At 39.8% G+C, this 14,872-nt stretch overlaps 1 protein-coding gene across 4 annotated transcripts in view; it reads left to right on the top strand.

Annotated features, from left to right (window-relative positions):
- The window catches only part of LOC136826559 (ELMO domain-containing protein 3-like), a 57,339-nt gene that overhangs the window by 10,566 nt on the left and 31,901 nt on the right, over positions 1-14,872 (top strand). For 3 of the 4 annotated variants that reach the window (XM_067083742.1, XM_067083741.1, XM_067083743.1), the window contains exons 5-8: positions 3,867-3,990; positions 4,172-4,293; positions 6,383-6,591; positions 7,560-7,687. In XM_067083742.1, coding sequence (XP_066939843.1) covers positions 3,867-3,990; positions 4,172-4,293; positions 6,383-6,591; positions 7,560-7,687 — 583 coding nt within the window. Of the gene's footprint in view, positions 1-3,866; positions 3,991-4,171; positions 4,294-6,382; positions 6,592-7,559; positions 7,688-8,709; positions 8,846-14,872 lie in introns of those variants that run through there. The other variant, XM_067083744.1, reaches the window with a different exon arrangement.

The following is a 14,872-nucleotide window of genomic DNA, read 5'->3' as shown; positions in this document are numbered from 1 at the left end:
TCCTCTGGGCAGAGCAGAACCAAGTCACCTTCATCATTCGATTCATTCAGGGGAGACTGAACGTCTTAGTGGACGAGCTGAGTTACCGCAAGCAGGTCCTTCCCACAGAATGGACCTTATACCCCCTGGTCTGCAACAATCTGTGGAAGTTATGGGGCAGACCATCCATAGACCTGTTTGCAACATCAAGGAATCACCATCTTCCTCTCTTCTGTTCTCCAGCCCCAGACCCTCTGGCATGGTTCCCTTCAGGACCTGCCTCAACAACAAGTTCTCTTCCCATCAAGATGTCTTGATGACTTTCCTGGTTCCCAGACCTGCCTCAACTTTCATTGGATTTCCCTAGGCTTCTTCCACAAAAACAGTCTCTTCTCAGACAGCCCCACTTCTTCAGGCTCCACCAAAGTATTGTCGGTTAGGCCCTGACAGGATTCAGACTGTTCAGTCTTGTCAGAGCAAAGGGATTTTCAAAAGCAGCTGTGGAGGCTGTTGCTAAAAGTAGACATCAGTCTTCTAGCAGTGTGTATCAATCCAAGTGGACAGTCTTCCGGAAATGGTACAGTCAACATAACATCTCGTCTTCTGAGACGTCTGTATGTCAAATCGCCAATTTCCTGCTCTACCTGAGGTCCTCCAAGAAGTTATCATCCTCTACCATCAAGGGATATAGAGCAATGTTGAGTTCTGTCTTCAAAACAGAGGGCTAGACCTTTCCTCTAACCAGGACCTCAATGACCTCATCAAATCCTTTGATACAACTAAGCAAAGGAAGTCTGAAGACGTCTCTTGGAATCTCAACGTAGGTGTAAAGTGGCTTGCAGGTCCCACCTTCAAACCTCTCCGCTCCATCTCTAAGTGATCTTACTAGGAAGACTCTCTTCCTCTTTGCTTTGGGCAAGGCCAAGCATATCAGCAAGCTTCAGGTTGTTGACAAGAGAGTTGGTTTTGCGCAAGGAGATGCAATCTGCTCGTTCTCTCTTGGGTTGCTTGCCAAGAACAAGGACCCTTCCAAGCCCTGGCCCCATTCCTTCACCATTAAAAGCTTGATGGACAGCCTTGGACCCGAGGAAGAAGAAAGGCTTCTTTGTCTGATAAGAGTTCTTAGATATTACCTACAAAGGACTGAAAAGATTAGAGGGCCTTCAAGTCATCTCTGGTGCTCAGTTAGGAACCCTTCTCATACAGTGTCGAAGAATGCTCTGTCATATTTTTTGAGAGACTTGATTTCTGAGGCACAATCTTGGATCCAAGAGGAAATCCTGCCTTCTTTTAAGGTGAAAGCTCATGAGGTCCGAGCTTTCGCTACCTCTCTTGCTTTTAGGCATAGTATGTCCCTCTCGTCCATCTTACAATCTACCTATTGGAAGTGCAAATTGGTCTTCGCAACTCATTACCTGAAGGAAGTGGAAACTCTGTTTGAAAATTGTAATACCCTAAGACCTTTATCTGTGGCTGGCATGGTGTTGGGACAGGAAGCATAAGGAACTCTTTTTCCCTCTTCTGTCTCCTCGCCTTGATTCAGAGTGTCGAGTCCAAGGGAAGCCTGGAGTTACATTGTACCTGGAGTACCCACCAGTTTTTTTAGTGGTTTGGGTGTGGTTTTTTATTGCAGTGTAGGTGACAGCATTGTCTGGTTTTTATTCTGACTTTGCGGCCAGGGCAAGAGCACTTTTTTAAGTTTTGCTAGCCATCGGAAACCTTCCTTCGCTGCAAAGTTCCCACTAAAGTAGGGGCAACCCATGGCTATACCGCCATGCCACTACGAGTTGAGATGAGCACCAGCCAGAGGCAGTATCCACCTACAGTAGCTCTTACCAGGTAAGGAAACAACAAGCATTGTATCAATACTAGCAACCTTTCTATTTCAAAGTTATTTTCTTAATGTTTTGGAGTAGAATATGTACATTTATCCCACCTCCTGTCAATGTGGATTCAGCTGTATAATTACCTGGTAAGTTACTTATATGAAAATGTTATTTTCATAATAAAATTAAGTTTCATATATACTTACCAAGTAATTATTAATTGGAGCCCTCCCTCCTTCCTCCCCTCGCATGGACATCAGGGCACAAACGAATTGAGCTCTTTGCTATGTTGTGCCTCTTCTTCCCCTAAAGTGGGTGGGGTTTGTATCCTACACAAAACAATTGAAGTGCTGCTGCAAGTTTTGAATTTTTAGGCTGCTGTGGTTGAAAACCTATAGCTATTTAATTACTTGGTAAGTATATATGAAATGTAATGTTATCATGAAAATAACATGTTTCATTTATTTGGACAGTTTACTAAAGTAAATACAAACTTGTTTCACTCTCATTTCCTTAATAAATATTTTGAGTAGGCATGTTGACATTTACTGTAATTGTTTGTTTAATGGTGTCATTGCTTTCAAGTAGTTGAGAGTAAGCATTTGGTGGTAGTTGATGTACCAACCAGATAAATCAAGTCATTTTAGCTCGAGTGATTCTTGTTTTTGTTTGGTTCATAACTCAAATATGTGATGAAAGGAATAACCATAGGAGAGAAGGAAGTATATGTAGTAAATAGCCACCAAAGTAATACTGCTCCTTGTTCATTTACAGCCGTTCATTCCATCAAAATTTTCAGGCAAAGAAAAGACACCCCAGTTACAGCATTTTTAATTTAGCTGGCAGCACTAGAGGAGCTGCTCCTGTGAAAAGGGCTGCATCTCAAATTATAGGTGTTTGGTCAGTGAGCATTATGATAAAGTCCATAAAGTCTTCCTCAGAAAAGTTTCAATACTCATGAAAGTCTTTCTTTGCCATATTTAGTAGATACTAACACACCAAAGGTAGGAGCTGTAACACCCAATCAGAGATCCAAACACTGACAGTCTCCTCATATCAAAAGCTGGCATGCTTGCACAAATCCCATACTGGACCTCCAGTCATATGGAACTAAGGAAGGCTATGAATACAGGATCTTCCATCATAGCCATAGCCATGTAAGTTAGGGGTCCTCTCTAGTTAAAAAAGTTAAGTCCTCCTAGGCTTCAGTAGGCTCGTAGGGCAGATGCTGATCTCCTGTCTCTTAGGCCGACAGCCAGTCGGGGACAGGTCCCAATGCCTATGACGCATGGCCAGTGTGTCACTAGGCCCACTGTTTAATGCCCCAGCCCAAGGACTGCTAGAGTAGTGAAAAGTTCAGGAAGCTGTGGGAGTGGTTCTGTTGGCAGTCCAGTCCCATTTTGGATGGGTACAGAATATACCCTACTGGTGTTAGATCGTATAGAATTTCAAGTGTGATGAGCTGGGTGGCAGTTCATAGCACAAGTGAGTTTTCAGTGTGAAAGAGAAAGCCATTAAAGAAGTGCTCAAGAATAAGTCACTGGGATTTTAGAGTTCAATATTTCGGATATCAAAGGCAACAGGAAGAAAAAGATCATTGGTCAACCTGTTCCCCTTTCAAACTGTATCCAGCAAGAATTTTTCAAGATGGAGACAGTTGTCAAAGGTCAGAAATTCAGTAGGACATGGTCTTCCAGATTGGATAAATAGGAGGGTTAATTTGGAAAGTAGTGAAGAAGAACTGTATCATGTGGCCTTCTTAGGCATTGAAGCATTCTTCTAGTGCTTAAGTACCTAGCTTTCAGGAAACACTTGAGTTTTGTGAAGATGGATATGGTGTTCCAATTCTTAACTGTCTAAGTCTTCTCCAGTTCCTCAGGTGTTCACAAAGGTCATGGCTAAAGTTGCAGTTCATTTATTCCAGAGTTGGTGTAATTTGCCTTGAACAAACCAGTAAATTTTTCAAGAATTAGTGTCAGTGAATTAAAACTAGTTTGAAAAATTTTTGATCTCTTCTGGTTTCTTTTTGTAAACTATTAAATGCATGGTATCTATTTTCAGGGATCTATTAAGCCAACTTTAGAAAGGAGAGGAGTTAATGGTTTATTGCGTTCTATTTTTGGACCTAAGAAATTAAAAGCAGAGTTAATTGATGAGAGGAACTTATTGTTTGCAATAGCCCAGTGTAAGTACTGTATCATTTCTTTATTTTTTTTTTTGTCAGATACTAAGTATTGTTTGCATTGTTTCTTACAGTACACTGTTTATTAATCAGTTTGTTTTGCTACTTTATGTGGTACTATTTAGTAGCAGGATAGACTTCCTAATCATTTGCAGTAAAAAAATTTTTTTTTTTTCATTTTCAGGCCAGTTTGATAACAGTGAGCCAATTCATCTCCAGATTTTACAGACTGTTTATAAAGTTCTCACATCCACAAAGGTTGACTGTCCTCGTTTTGGGAATCACTGGGATGTGATAGGATTTCAGGTAATATGAATTTAATTTTTTGCCATTTAGCCATGTTTATTTGACAGCTTTTCTTAGATATGTGGTGTGGTTGTTGTGTGGTAAAATGTTCTTTTGTACAATATACTGTATAGGTATTCAGTACACTCTTGTACAGCTTCCTTGGTGGCCAGCAGTGCGTAACTGAAGTGGTTTTTCGCGTAGCTAGGGTAGGCTTATTAGAGATTTTGCAATACAGGCAGTCCTGGCTTATCAGTGGCGTCAGTTAACACTGTTTCGGTTTTACAACACTTGGCTAATGACATTGTTAACCAGATTTTTGGTGACGGTAATCAATTTTTGGCGTCGGCAACCGGTTTATCGGTGTTGTTAAGCAGTGTATCAGCATCAAGAAGCAGTTTATTGGCACTGATAAGCAGCTAACAGCGCTAGTAAGCAGTTTATTGGCGATTGCGATGTCGTAATGCCATTTATTACCATATTTATCAGCGATTTTCAGTTATCAGCATTCAGCCAGGAACAGAATCCCCACCGTTAACCATGGACTGCCTGTAAATCCTTTAGGCTCCAACTAAACAGTTTATAGAATGAAAATGTAAACACTGTTCAAGTTTATAAACGTTTATGTAAAAGTAATTACTGGCAAATTACATTTTTTATATACATCTTACTACAATTATAAAATGCTGTAGTAAACACAAATATAGAATGTAATGCAGGGATGCACGAACTAATCACCAAAGATGTCTGTGTGTACACAACAGTCACAAAGGATGTATGAGATAAGTTTATGTAAACTTTATATTTGCACATACCACTACTTTAATTATCATTGCATTACGACAGCAGTTACATAAAATAAATATCAGTCACAGAGGATGTATTAGAGAAAGAGCTCTTTAGAGGGCTTCATGCCGTATCTCAGGCTGCCAAATAGAAGATACTGCCTTAATTAGCAAAATCTGTCTCCTTGTTCTTTGCAAGTAGGTATTTAAATATTGTATTGTAATAGAATTCCAGCCCTCTCTGTAACAGTTTGTCAGTATTGGTAAAAGAAAAAAATAAGCCAGATGGTCATTGGTTATGGGAAGTTTTTGCATTTGTACCTTAACCCCGTTGTGGGGTAGTGTATCAGTGTACCTTACACTATGCACTGTAGGCATTATTTAAGGTTCTTAGTGTCCATATGGCCCCAAGCTGCAACCCTTTCATTCCTTTTACTGTACCTCCATTCATATTCTCTTTCTTCCATCTTGCTATCCACCCTCTCCTAACACTTGTTTCATAGTGCAACTGTGAAGTTTTCCTCCTGTTACACATTTAAATTCTTTTTACTCAGTATTCTTTCAGCAGTGAATGACCTCACAAGTCCCAGTGCTTGGCCTTTAGCCTAAACTTTAAATTCCATTCTTACCATAAATGGCCTATCTGTATATTAAACATAATACTCAGTTTGTTGATCTAGAACCATTGATAGGAAAACTGGCATATCAGTCTTTGTTGGTGGAAGACCTGTTTTTCTTTCATGATCTCATCTCCAGCGTCATAACTTTTAAATTTTCTTCTCGTCAGGCACGTATACTTGTAACCTAATTGCATTATGCTTGCTACTACAATGTCCCTTCAAATCCGGCTTCATTATTTTCTACTTTTTAATTTGCTTGCATTCTGTATGGCCTCTTCCAGCTTAGCAGTTATTTTCCTACACTTTTCATGCCATGTGAGGGTCTCCAAAAGATTCTGTGGTTTGGTAATTGTATTAAATGATATTGATTGATCTAGAAACCAATATGAACTTATTTGTATGAATTGTATTGTTGGGAATTTTATTGCCCTGCAAAGAAATTGTCATCACAACATTGCTTTTAGAATTTTTCTATTATATTTACATTCATGTGTTTGGTTTTTCTTGTGTGACATATTTTTTATAGTAGTAACAAATGCATTTTTAAAATACCTTTAGTGTTATACAGTAATTTCTTGATGTACTTTTAATACAGTATATCAAGACAAAAAATTAGATATAACCTGGTTGAAATTTGTTCATGGTTGGAAGTACTGTATGATAGGTTTATGTAGAACTGTGTATATTAACACTACCATCTTTCAGGGTGTTGATCCAGCCACCGACTTGCGTGGTGTTGGATTATTGGGTCTGGTTCAGGCCTTACATCTGCTCACGCATGAAGCCTTGTTACCTCTAGCTCGAGATATATATCGACTTAGCCACGATCAACATTCACAATTCCCTCTAATGGTGCTCTCTATCAATGTAACCAGAATTTCATTGCAAACTCTCAGAGAAGGATATCTGAATAAGTAAGAATGAAGTTTTTATTTCAAATATAAATGTATCATATGCTTCAACTAGAATTTATAGTGTTAAACTTAGAATTTTTTATTTTCATTTTTTATGAAAGTTTGTAAGATAAAATCAAACTATTGTAGGAGCTCATGATTAGATATATAATTATTTCATAATTTTGAATATAGTAAATGATTTTATTTAAAACTTCTTGTTTATAATTCCTCTCACGTTTCCATCTGACTTTTGTATTATGTCACTGTTCCATGGGTGATTCACTATGGAACAGTATTTAATATTGGTTTATTTATCCACAGTTATTATTATTATTATTATTTGTTGTTGTTGTTGTTGTTGTTGTTGTTTAATTATATAAAGGATATAACTTATATACTGTAAATGATTGAAAAAAGTTTCTTGTTTATAGTTCCTCTCAGGTTTCCCTTTTACTTTGGTATTATCTCATTGTTTCATGAGTGATTCACTGTGGAACAGTATTTAATATTGGTTTATTTATCCACAGTTATTACTGTTATTATTGTTGTTGTTGTTGTAAGATAGTTAATGTAGTTTAATAATATAAAGGATATATATCTTATATGAGACTTGAACATGAATAAAAGTAGTGGTAAAGTAGTGAAAAAGTTAGAGCTAAGTGAAGAAATGCTTAGGCGAATGGATGAGAGGCATAAAGGAATGCAGCTGGGCCAAAGGAACACTGCAGAGAACCTTAAGCATTCCCAACAGTATTCACAGTGCTAAGAAATTCATTTTGTTCCGACACAATATACAAACCATCGGTCCTTTACATAAGGAATTACATTCAGCGAAGCTGGAAGTAATTCCTAATTTAAAGGACCTCAGGTTTGTATAGTTAGGAAAAATACAAATTACTTTAAAAAATTGTGATTTGTGTGTGGTAATATGTGAATGAACAGCTTACAACAGTATATTGTCTCAAACAATATCTATTTCATTCCAGGGAATGTAACTGTCGTAGTAATGTGAGGCACGTACTCAACGAATTTTATGCAGCTGTGATGTTTTATGTATATTGGATTTGGAAAACAGAATGCAAGACAATAAAAGATTCAGGTTTTCTGATAAAAGGTATGTTATTTACTGTAGAACATTACATACTGGAAACTTTTCTTCATGCCTGTCAACCCTTACCCATCTAGACCTCTCAAAATGTGTTTAGTTAGCTAATACAAAATGTTAATGAAGGTTAAGTTATAGTGAATATTGCCATGAGAGAAAATCTTAAAAATATTAAAACCACAAAGACAAATAGAATAGATAAACTGTATGATGTACAGTATATGAGGTTATAAATACTGTAGTTGTAGGCAAAAGAAATCAGTGGTGTTACTGGAATTGTTTGTTGTGAAAAAGCAGAAACTACTAAAGGAATAGAAAAAAGATTAGTTTTATATAAGTGACTTACCCAGTAATTACATAGCTATTAGTTTTCCACATATGGCAGCCCAAATTCAAATTTCGCGGGTAGTGCTTTGATTGGTCAGTGTAGGTGCGCAGTACGGCCCCCTAATGGTAATACTAGGAACCACCTCATTATGTTTTCTGCCATACTAGACTAAACATCGAGTACTTACAGCAGCTTATTTTTATTTTCCCGTTACATCACCGGATTTCGGTAGTATTACACAACCACCAGAACATGTATTTCATAGCCTTTGAGCAGGCATCTTTCAGGTTGAGTCTTGTCTTTTTTTATTATTACCTTGATTTAGATTCATCAACAAGCCAGTAATAGGTTGGTCTTAAAGTAATTCTCAAATGTTACACCATTCCTTTAGGCCAAAACATTTACATTTATGTTTTGTTTACCGGACTTAGGCTATGTGCAACTTGCCGGTAAATAATTGCCTTAAAAGTAATTCTTGAATGTTACACCATTCCATTAGGCCAAAAAAGTTTGCATTCATGACTTATTTAATGGGCATAGGCTGTGCCCAGCCACTGGTAAGTGATTGCCTTTAAAGTAATTCTTGAATGTTATAAATTATTTTAAAGTAATTCTTGAATGTTACGCCATTCCTTTAGGCCAAAACGTTTGTAATTTGTTTTGTTTACCAGGCCTTAGCTACTCATCACACTTTCCTTTGCAGAGAACTGAAAAGTTTAGTGGCTGGAATGTAGTAAGGAGAGAATGGTGCGAATGTTTGGCCACAGTGAGCCTTAAGAGGAAATGTTCTTGACAGCCAAGTATTGGCTACAGGTTCTTGCTTCAGCAGTGCTTTGGAATGTTACAGAGAAGGTTCGAATGTCCCTGGCATACAGAGATGTTTTTCCTGGTATCATGCAATCGTGAACATTCCACATCTTTAGCTCCTAGCCTCCAGCGCTGGCCACTTGCTTCCACTAGTGGTGGGCGTAATTGGTTACTGGATTTGATCACTGATTAAAGAATAAAAACACATTGTTCTACAATACTAGAGTCTGATTTGCTTTGATACTTTAATGCTAAAACTACTTTTTGATATTAATATGACAAATTCAACAATAATTCATATTTTTCCTAACATGCAAACCCACAACTTCATGTGATAGGAGTATCCTTAGACATGCATGCGCAGATGGCTATGGTAAACTACTTTTTGATATTAATTTATCATTTATTTCAGAAGATACACGTACATTTGTTATCTTAAAATGCATACATGTCTGACCATATAAAATGCTAATGTAATTCATACATTTTATACCTGTTTTTATGTTTAGATACCAGAAATTGCCATATAGATACAAAAAAGTAGTTAGTAATAGATTACAAATCGATTATTTTTCATGAAAGTAATCGGTAACCGCGATTACATACCAAAAATCAGTGAAACGCCCACCACTGGCCTCCACCTGCTTCCTGCCCACCTACTGGGCCCAGCTCAGAGCACTCAGCACCCAATGCCAGCTCATGTCCACCTGGTGCCAATTCTCTCCTGCCGCTAGCCCTCCTATATTACCCACTTGCTCCCTCGCTTCCTTCCCGTGCCTTTGCCAGCCTTATATTTTGATTATCATGAATTTAACCATTATAACAATGAAGTGCTGTGCAGTGAAGGAGGTGGCTACTCGTCCCTCAATGCTCTTAGACAAAGGTCCCTGTCCTGCTCCCCCACACTGGGGTGAAGGCATACTGAAGGTCCAAGGGAGGTTGGGGGTTTACATACAGGTAGTTGCCCCCTCAGTTGAGCCTGTTGCCAGTCCCAGGTATCGACAGACATCCACTGGAAAAGCATCTTACTGGATGTGTAGTGGAGGAGGTGGCTATCTGGCCCCTCAGATCTCCTAGACCTAAAGTCACTGTCCCACTCCCCTGCACTGGGGAGAAGATATACTGGCCTTCCAGGGTTGCCACCTCAGTCAAACCTGTAGTCTATACCCAGGTGTCGGCAGATAGCCACTGAAAAGGCGTCTTGATGGAGATGTAGTGTTAACCAGTCATTGGAAAGGCATCTTGATGGAGATGTCCGAAGAGACAGGTTATAAAAAGGTGTCCTTACTCTTGAAAACAACTGTCTTCTTCTTCCAAAAAGCCCATGCCAAGCGCTCAGATGTTCGTGCTGAACGCTCCATAGTTGGCGCCAAGTGGTCAGGTGCGAAAGTCTGAAGCAGTGAAGCAGGTGCCAAGCAAGCCAAAGAGAGCGCTTGGCAGAAGGAGATGGGTGCTTACTCAAAGCTTCTTGTCACTTGGAGACCAAAATCGGGCACTTACAGATCTTCACCCCCTTCCTCAGAACACAACCATCGTCGCAGAGTCCTCCGTTTTGGTTTCAGCCTCAACTCTCGGAATTCTCAAGCTTCTTTCTGTCTGCCAAGAGAGTTTTCAGATAGTACGCAAGTTTCTTTAGCTGAGAAACTTAGGGGATGTACCTCTGGGGACTTCGTTGTCCACCATTGTTAGTTAAGATTATGCATCATATGAGTCTTACTTTTTCCTCCAGTTCCAAGGTTTCCGGCATTGACAAGCACTGTAACATGTTTTTGTTTCTCCACGCAATTATTGTTGCTGTTCTCTGCTTCCTGTTAAGAGGTAGGGAGGCTAGCTTCATTTCTCAGCCTTCCTACATTTTTGCTGTGGTTCCCTCTGTCACTCCTTTGGTTTGACTTCATGCCTGGATTCAACTTCCAGTCTCCTAGCACCAACCAGCTAGCACCAGGTGCCGATTCCCGAACGCCCACCCCACTCTTCCAGAGCACTTGGCACCATTGGTGCTCGGCTTCCACTGCTGAGCGCCTAACACCCGCTCACAGGTAAATTTTTCCTTTTGTAGAGGATTGTGTTTGACCTACAGAGTTGGTAACAGTCTGGTTTTGGACTAGGCCTCTGTTTTCTGTTGTGCCTAGATTTTGGTGGATTATGGACTTTGTTGCCCTTTTTCAAGTTTGCCAGATATAAGTTCTGTTCCACATACAGCTCCACATATGCTTCAGGCTGTACAAGGTACTGTCAGTCCACAGCGAGTCTGCACTTTGTCTGCAGTTTGCACCATGATCCTCCAACATCAAAAGAACTTCGGTGGGCAAATCAGTCAAGTATTCTGGCCACGTGAATTTTTCAGGGCTCTTAAGGTCTGGCAGTCATATCGAGCCGTCAGAAGAGTGTCCTTCCAAGTGGTCCTTCGATCCCCCGGTCTCTCGGGATCTGTGAACTCTATGGGGCGAGACAACTTTGGGCCTGTGTCACTGCAAGGACCCTTCACCTCCTCCCCTGGATTCTCCGATCCCAAACTCTCTAGTATGGGCAACAGTCACCATATACAGACTGATCCTTCTTGGTTCTCCTTGCCTTACACACTTTTATGATTCAGGGAAGCCCTAAATAAGTTTCAGGCTCATTGTAACATTATGAGGACCCACATAACATGTTCTGTCCTATGTAGAATGACTCCCGAATCTGCGACGGTTGTTGGTGGACCCTCCAGGTTCCTTCCCCAACTGTTTTTCCTCCGTCAACCTTCCTCAAGAGGTACCGCCAAAGATGGTCCGCTCTTGCCCGGACAGGCCTCAGGCAGTCCGGAGGCTTGTCAGTCAAAAAGGTTTTGAGACGTTTCTCAAAGACTGTGGCATGCAGACGTCAATCTTTTAGCTTCATCTATCAGACTAAGGGGTCGATTTTCCGTAACTTTTACCTCAGACGCTTCATCTCCCCTTTTGAGACATCTGTGACCCAATGGCAGTTTACATCTTTCTTGAGGAGGTCTAGGTTCTCTAGTACTCCTCCATTTAGGAGTATAGAGCTATGCTTAACTCAGGTTTAAGCACAGGGACCTAGACTGATTCCTAATCTCCCTCCCTCCTCAAGTCCTTTACCCAGCCAAGCAAGGAAGAAGTTGACTTGGATTGTTTGTTACCCTTGGGTATTTTAGCGAAGTTCAAGGTCCCATCCAAGACCTGGATCCGTTCTTTCTCCTTTTAGATTGTTACGGACTCCCTTGACTTCCAAGAGCACCAACATCTCATTATCTAACTCGCCTGGCACCCAGCTCCTCTGGCACCAGTCACAGCCTGGAGCCAGTCCATGCTCCGAGTGTCCACCAGCTCCCAAACTCCGAGCTCGCCTGGTGTCCAGTTCCTCTGGCGCCAGCTAATGCTCCGAGTGTCCACCAGCTTGCGAACTCCTAGGTCGCCTTGCGCTCAGCTCCTTTGGCACCATCTCATGCTCAGAGTGTCCGCCAGCTCCCGACCCCCAAGCTCGCCTGGCGCCCAGTTTGTTAGGCTCCAACTCTTGCTACAAGTGCCCAGTAGCGCTTCCCATCTCGGAAGTAGTATAGATAGCTCTCTCTCTCTCTCTCTCTGTCCAGTTGGAGTTTTTTCAGAAGTTCCCTGAGCTGAACCAGAAATCAGAGGACCTTCCATAACCTAGGGAGTTATGGCAAGAACCCGTCTCTTCCTCTGTCTAGATGTGTTGTCCTCCATCTTTTATGGGGTGCATTTTGCCTACTTTGAAGCGAAGCTAAGGACATCAAAACAGCCTCTACCTCCTTAGTTTTCACACACTGTATGCTCTTCACATCCATTTTACTATCAACATACCAGAAGTGTAAGCGATCTTTGCTTCTCACTATTTTATGAAAGCTTAAACTGTTGAAATTTTCTAATACCTCAAGACCATACTTAGTGACTGGCATGGCATAGTGGAAGGAAGCACGCGATGTTCTCCTGCTGTCTCTTCTCCTTTTCAGTAAGGTGCTGAGTTTGGAAAGCCAGGGGGGTACAACCTACCTGGAGCACCTACCACTCTCAGTGGATGGGTTGTGGTTTTATTTCAGTGTAGGTGTCAGTGCTATCTGGTTGTTTTTACTGTATTTTGGTGCTTCGTCCAGGGCAAGGGCAGGCACCTATCATGCTTTACTAGCCATCAGAGCTCTTCCCCTAGCTGCAAAGTTCCCCCCTAAGCAGGAGGCGACCCTTGGCTATACTGCCACACCACTACGAGTCAAGATGAGCACCAACCAGAGGCAGTATCCACTTGCAGTTGCTCTCATAACTGATAGGAAAAAACAAGCATTGTTTTCATTGCTAGCAACTTTTCTATTTCAAATTCATTACATGACTTAATGTTTTGGAGTAGAGTATGTCCATGATCCCACCTCTTATCAATGTGGAATCAGCTATGTAGTTACTAGGTAAGTCACTTATATAAAAATGACATTTTTACAATAAAATAATATTTTATATATACTTACCCAGCAATTACATGATTGGAGCCCTCCCTCCTCCCCTCTGATGGACATTAGGCATAAAACAGAATGAAGTGTTTAGCTAAGTCATTCATAGTGTTGCTGTCAGGGGCCGGTACTGTGCACCTACACTGAGCAATTGAAGTGCTACTTGCAAAATTTGAATTTAGGCTGCTAATCATGGAAAACTAATAGCTATGTAATTACTAGATAAGTATATATAAAACTTTAAATTATTATAAAAATGTCATTTTTGGAGATACAGTTAATAGTGGTAAAAATATTTGTAGCTACTGAACTTAATAGCATCAATGTCCGAGTCTCAGAAAAGGGAGCACAATTGCTCTGGTACTGGACAGTGTGATTTTATGGCACCTAATTAGAATAAAGATGCTGATACTGTGTGACAGGAGTTACTTGCACTAACTTGGGTAACTGAACACCAAGGTTGATAGTGGCATTTCCAAATATTAAAGCATGTTACCCTTATCTAAGGGTAGAATCCAGCACACTTCTTTTTTTAAGATTTCATTTATTTTTTATTAATCTATCCTGTATTCATCAATAGTTATGTTAATTCTTTTCATTATTAGCTTGTAATTTATGCACAACAACACATATGAATTTGAAATCACTTTTGAAAAATATTCTAAAAATAAATCTCAGGAAGTTCCTAAAAGCAAATTTTCAGTTTCTCATCCATGTCAGTCACACAAAGAATTTAACCCTTACTGGATGGACATGATCATAAGAGGAACTATAACAGGTTTTGAGCGAACGCAGGCTAACTCATATGAGTATATTACGCACTGTACAATTTGGACAAATTTAGCAGGAAAGATGTTCATATCACTTCAATGGGCCATGAATGACTTTTGGCAACTCAAGCAGCTCAGTAGAGGACAGAGGGGGATTAGTGTGCCTTGAGACTTGATGGGGGAATGTACTGCCCCTCTCTATCCCAGGACATCTTTTTATTTATTTGCTCATAAATATACCCAGGGATTGCTGTTGGTTTAGTTCTTATCTTTTATGATAGTATGTCAGCTATAATTGCAATTTTGCAAAAAAAAGTGCAAAGAAATGTTTGTAATTTTGCAAAGAAAAGTTCAAAGCATAAATGTTAGAAAAAACATGTTTACCTCACTAAAAAGGTACTGCATCTCCCCATCTCAGTAAATCTCGTAAATATTTTACAATAGGCTAAATACGCTCAGAATTTGTTACTGATTTTAGTTCTTATCTGTTATGATATTGTGTGAGTTGTAATTATAATTTTACAAAACAAGATAAAAAAAACTGAGAAAAAAGATGTATAACTTGGTAAAATTAGCATATTTTTACAAGTGTGTTGGTTGTAAACATTCACTTTCAAATTCCCGTGGAAGGTACAGAAAAATTTTTAGAATTTTTTCTTACACCATTTGCATTTGCATATCTTCCTCTTCCTATTGTGTTTTTTTCTTAAACTGGCCAACCTTAAAGTTTGCCTTGTCAGGGAGTGTGCTTAATATATATTTAGCCCATCCTGCAAGGGTTAAGAGTGTGTAAAAATATATCAGCATAATGTTTAGGGGGCATCAAGGATTAT

The sequence above is a fragment of the Macrobrachium rosenbergii genome, chromosome 41 (genome assembly GCF_040412425.1).
Source record: "Macrobrachium rosenbergii isolate ZJJX-2024 chromosome 41, ASM4041242v1, whole genome shotgun sequence".
NCBI classification, from domain to species: Eukaryota; Metazoa; Arthropoda; class Malacostraca; order Decapoda; family Palaemonidae; genus Macrobrachium; species Macrobrachium rosenbergii.
This window is presented reverse-complemented; position numbering and strand designations above follow the sequence as displayed.